Here is a 6,000-nt window from a genome sequence, read left to right on the forward strand (position 1 = left end):
CAAATAAAACTTGGATTATTGTCTAAATTGGCATCCAAAATATTTCCATGAGAATAATATTTAGCTTTAAAAACTCGTACAACTGTGAAAACATAGTATCATGGTTGGTCAATAATCTCCAATCTTACTTTCCTAGCATAATAAGATTAAAAGCATGTGAATGTCAAAATCCTATACCTCCACATTCTTCCTTCATGACAAGTTTTTCTCGACTAAAATAGTTTATTCATTTTCTGGCTTGTGAGTTTGAACCCTGCTAAAAAGAGTTTATCATTTTCTGAAGCTCATCTTCAAGGGTAGATGAGAGTAAAAAGACACTCATGCAATATGTTGGGATTGACCAACCTCATACTTAATTAAAATTTCTTACTAGCTTTTGAAAGATTTTTGGTGGATCAGGTCATTGATGCGCTTCTAGAGTTTGTATTTAATGAAAGCTAAAACCTCATTTTTTTTTATGGCCAATAATGAAAGGGAGTTCGAGGTATTTTCGTCTACCAATGGGTTTAGATACCCCTAAAGTTGATGAAATATTATGCCTGGTGCTGGGAGAGATGTTGCTACTTAAAAAAAAAACATGATTTTTGAAAATTGATGATCTGACGAGAAGCTTTGTCATGTCTATGATGTCCTTAAGGATTTTTGTTTCCTCGTCATTTGGGTTGGAAAAAAAAAATCATCTACAAATAAAATGTATATAATATGTCATTGTTAAGTATACATTATTCTTCTTGTTTGTAATAATTTATATCATATATAATTATAGAGATGTTTATAAGTTATAATTCAAATTAATGTTGAAATTTATAAATAAGACCCTTAAGGAAAATAACCAAGGAAAAAAAATATTTGGTCTTAATTTTCCTTTTTAGAATATTTTTTTACGAAAGAAAGTGAGATGAAAAGGAAAGAAAAATAAAATAATGGGTGGAATAAGAAAGAGAAATAAAATTTGAGAAAAATGTAAAGGTAATACATAAACCGGGTATGAAAAGTCAACTTTATTTATTTTTCATTAATTTCTTGAGTTCTCTATACTTATTTTGTAGCATGTTAAATTATTTATACTTATAGCATAACCCATCGTTAGCATCAGGCTTTCTCTAATAAGTGATGATGACTGATTTAAAGATTCTGTTAAATGAGTGACACCTCATTTTATAATTCTTTTTGAAGTATCATATCATAAATTATGGCCAGCTTCATTCTTAATTACGACTTTATTTTTTTTTACATGAATTACGACTTCATGTTAACCATATTATTAGTAGCGACTTAAATCAACTTAAATAGTTTGAATTGAATAATTTTTGTATTTGAGTTAGACCCAAATTTAATTAATCAAACTCGTTGAATTTTGAGTTAAATTACGAGTTTTAATATTTAAACTCGTTGACTCGTTATTTTATATTAAATTATTATTATTAATATATGTAATATATAATATATATTTTTAAATTTTAAAAAATCAAATATTATTAACTATTGATTACATAAACTTATCGACTTGAATAGAGTAAGTATTAACACATCCTTAACCTTTAGAATTAAAGCGACAATGATTTTATTCATTAAAGCCATTTTAGATGAGCTTCTAAAAATATTTTGAATCTATTTACCAAAAGTATGACGGGTTATTTTCCATTGGTTTTAGTAGAAAAAAAGTGTTTGAAATCTATTTTCACCATGCTTTTCGAATCTCCTTATCTCAAATATGGTATCCTTAATTTTCCATCCTCCATGGATAGATAGATAAATAAGAGTTAGTGAAGTGGAGTGTGATAGCATTACAAAATTTTTCAATTATGTTTGATTCTTTTAATAAAAATTTTAGCTTATAAAAAATAATGTTTTAAAAAAGAACCGACAAAATTAAATGTTTTGATCTATTAACTCAACCCAACCCAAATTATTTACAAATGGATTGATTTAGGTTATGTTTCACTTTTTTCCTTAAAAAATCTACTCAAAAGAATTCATTTAAATTTGATTAGGTTAGATCATGAATTTGACCAAATCCAAACCAAATTGACGTGCTTACACCTATACTATAGGACATTTTTCATTTGATAGAAATTTTTATTTTATTTTACTAAAAGAGATTTAATTGTTAAAAATTCAGCAACGTAATTATCATTTTTTATTATATTAAGTTTTATTTAATATATTATTGATGACATTATTTATAAAATAGTCACCCTTATATAGATTGCTTGAAAACTCACCTGACTGTTAAAAATGAGATGAAACATAAAAGTATACAAGTACAATTTATTTTAATTTTAAAATAAAAAATCCAATAAATAGAAAATATCATAACACGCATAAATACAACAATAATAATTTTTTACCAAAAAAAATGAAATATGAATAGGAGAAATTAAATCATCTTGCATAGCAACGGTAAAAAAAAATATTACTATTGTCTTGTCTTTTTCGGTAATTAAGTTCAACTGTTGTAACATGGACACAAAACGAGCAAGTTAAACATATCTTCAAAGCAACACAGTACCAAAGAAGAAGACTAGAAAATAAGTAAATGTTTCAGATTTTCAAATTTATTCACGTTTACAAAATCCTACTATCTATGTAGTTTGTTCCACACAGAACAGAAGACTCCAAAATTTCCAAACTCTAAAACCATACACATGTAAATATTACTAGAGTATATATTATATACAGGAGCACAGGCCAGAAAGGCTGGTTAATTGGTAAAATGGCAAAAGCCATTGTGAAAGTGTGAAATAATGATATTTGACTTTTACCCACCAAACCAAAAGGAAGCATCTAAACCTCACTATCCCTTGTCGACGTGGAGAATAACCGATCCGAAGACCTTTCCCCGACATCATCCTTCACAGAAAACCACCCCCTCACGTGAGGGCTGAGGCTACTACCAACGCTCCTCGCCCTATAACCCCTCCTTTCACTGTTCTCGCGCGTGAACGTCACGCCCACGCCGCAACTCTTGGTGCGACTCAGCATAAGCTGGTTCCGCACTTCCTCAGGCAAATGCAGCGTAAACCGTTCACAATTCTCCCCGGGTTGAACCAGCGAGTGACCCGTCGAGTGAGACCGCGGAAACCACCCCGCGATACGAAAACCCGTTGACCTTGACCGCGACGTAGGGTTCTGATCAATCAAATTCGGAGAACGAGGATTAGAGCCCCCAGTTTCGGCTCGGGTCGGTGATGATATAACGGGTTGTTCCGGATCCGGAATTTGGATAGGATCAAAAGACGGGTCATCAGGTTTGGGAAAAAGATTGGCGCGACACACGGGACAAGTGGAGTGATTGGCGAGCCACGCGTCGATGCACTCGGAGTGGAACACGTGGCTGCAATTTGGGATGAAACGCAGCGTTTCGACCTCCTCGAACTCGTTGAGGCACACGGCGCATTCTAGCGTGGCGCGCCCTAACTTGAGGCTCTTTACGGTGGAGTACACGAACGTTGGGAACGTTTCGATGATTTCGCGGTCCAGGCCGCGTTGCCGGCGCGAGATGGAGATGGAGATGTCGAACCTCCCTCGCATCCTGCGCTCCGCGCACTGGCGAGTGTACACGGAGAGGAACCCTAGGACGAAGAACACCGCCACGAGGATCACCAGAACGATGGCCATGGATTTGTCGAACTTCAGCCTCGCAAAACGGTCCTCCTGCTGCTGCGGAGACGGCGGAGTTAGCGTGTCCGGAAGCTGCGCGGTGAGCGGCGACGGAAATTCTGTGAGGAGAAAAAAATAGAAAAGAAGAAGAAGGTCATGGTGGAAATTGGAGTGTGTGAGAGTGGTCATTAGGGTTCAGGTGGAATTGAATTTCAATTTGGATGGTTTGGGTCCTAATTAATAATAGCCACCGTACATGCTTGCTGATTGCTCCTTTTGACTGGTAATTAATGATATGGTAACGTAAGACATTGGGGCGTTTTGGATAATGGTGGCGAAGGAAAAAAGAGGGTGGGTGAAAGGTATGTAATGCTATTCAACTTCTTTGGAATTGGGTCGTGCTATGATTTTATTCTACTATTTGGTTTTGGGGTTTGAAGGAGTCGTCGCCATGGACTTTGCTTCCTTTAGGTATCTTGCGGCTACATTGGGATGGAAAATTTTCAAAAGAGGATGATAAAGATTTTATTTTAGGTAGGTATTGATTTTTTTTTTTCTTTCAAAACTATCTTAATTATTTGTAGTACTGCTTTTCCTGTGATAAACCTGGAGGGATGATTTTGAGATTTTCCTTTTGGACAGGTGACGGACTGCACGTCATGTTGCAACTCAAACTCAAAGGGGGAGGAAATACACTAGCCTACGTACTGGATAGGAATCTCTGACTTTATCTATATCGAAATTTAAATAAATTGGATTAATCTTCTTTCTTTTCTTTTCTTTTTAATAATCCGACATTGAATTTATATGTATTCGTTTGTGTTTTTTTGTTGAATCTTTTTTGTTGAATTAATGATTTCTTTTGTATTTGAGAATACACTCAACCAACCCAACGTATTAACTAATCGATCACAATAAATTGAATCAAATTTTATAATTTTTTCTTCTACAATTTTTATAAGGAGAAATCTGTTTTTTTTTTACAATTTTTATAAGGATTAAAATAATTTATTTTAACTTTTTAGTCCCATAAAAATATATTTATCTTTAATTAGTGATATATTTTGTCTATCTTAATTCCCATTTTTTACTATTTCAAGTAAAACATTGAATATTATAATCTTTTTTCTAAAGTTTTCCAAACATCAATATTGTTTATTGTAATAAAAAATACTAAATTAGTTTAAAAAACAAACTAATGTGTTTTCTTTTCGATTTTTACAGATTTCACCGCTCCATTGGAAATTTTCTTTGTCCCTGTGGTACTCCAGCTTCATAGTTTCTACTACCTAACTAAGATTGAGCCCTGGAATTTGATAGTGAACTTAAAAAGCCACCGAAAGTCATATAATTAATTCCTGAAATAACTATTAAGAGACAATTTCTCCACCTATAAATATCATTTGTATGTACATAAACAAAGACCAAAACCATATCATATGGTTAAAGGATCGAAATTATTTACTACTTTTTTTATACAGCCACTTATATTAATTTACATCTTATGGGTTAAAAACATTTTAAAAGTTATTATATACAAATAATAATAATAATTTTACCATCAAAGGAACAAGATCTAAATCTAACATTTAAAATAAAATATATTAATCCATTATATTGATTATCACATGTACTATAGAATTAGAGGTAGTCAATTACAACAAGAACCATGGATTTGGTGGTTTTAATAAATTAATTTTTTTTCATTCCTCAACAAGATTAGCTTTGATTTGGCTTCCAACTAAATAAATAAAATAATTGAGTGATTTGATACATTAGAGATTTTTCAAGGCATTATGAACATGGTGGATACTTCAAGTGTCGGAGAGGATTTTGATTAACGACAGCGGCCTCCAGTATAACATATGAATAAAATGTGCTTCAATTCGATCCATACTTAGAAGCATAAAATGCCTTATATAGTAGTAATTGGCAAGTGGAGCAAATAGGTAAATTGTTGTAGGCCATGGGTTATGTGATAAGCTTGAAGGGGTCCAGAATAGTTGTCCCCGGTTGTTATTGGTTTGTTTAATTAATGAGGACTTAAGAGTTTATATGTGAATATATTCTGAGAATAATTATTCTCAAGTTGATAATGTTTTAATTAAATAATATTGAGTTAAACATATAGAAGTGAATGTATTCTTAGAGACAGAGATCTTAACCAATAAAATCTTTAATTTAATTTGAAAAAAACTTATGTTGTTATCATGTTTTTGTTTGCGTGTGTAAGCGTGCAAAAGTGGTAAAATGAAACAGTAGTTATTTTTGGATTATTTAATTTTCTAATTATTTAATTAACACATCTTGTTATTTTTTCTTTCTTTCACGTTATTTCACTTTTCATATTTATATTTTTTTATCCTTTTCTTTTCTTAACTGCCAGATAGATTTTTA

At 32.2% G+C, this 6,000-nt stretch overlaps 1 protein-coding gene across 1 annotated transcript; it reads right to left on the minus strand.

Annotated features, from left to right (window-relative positions):
• Nucleotides 1-2,517: 2,517 nt before the first annotated feature.
• On the minus strand, nucleotides 2,518-4,292 carry LOC114415287 (RING-H2 finger protein ATL11-like). The gene has a single exon (XM_028379904.1). It carries the CDS (start codon nucleotides 3,790-3,792, stop codon nucleotides 2,788-2,790), a length of 1,005 nt encoding a protein of 334 aa, XP_028235705.1. The 5' UTR covers nucleotides 3,793-4,292; the 3' UTR covers nucleotides 2,518-2,787.
• Between the last annotated feature and the right edge of the window lie 1,708 nt (nucleotides 4,293-6,000).

Source organism: Glycine soja, chromosome 6 (assembly GCF_004193775.1).
Source record: "Glycine soja cultivar W05 chromosome 6, ASM419377v2, whole genome shotgun sequence".
NCBI classification, from domain to species: Eukaryota; Viridiplantae; Streptophyta; class Magnoliopsida; order Fabales; family Fabaceae; genus Glycine; species Glycine soja.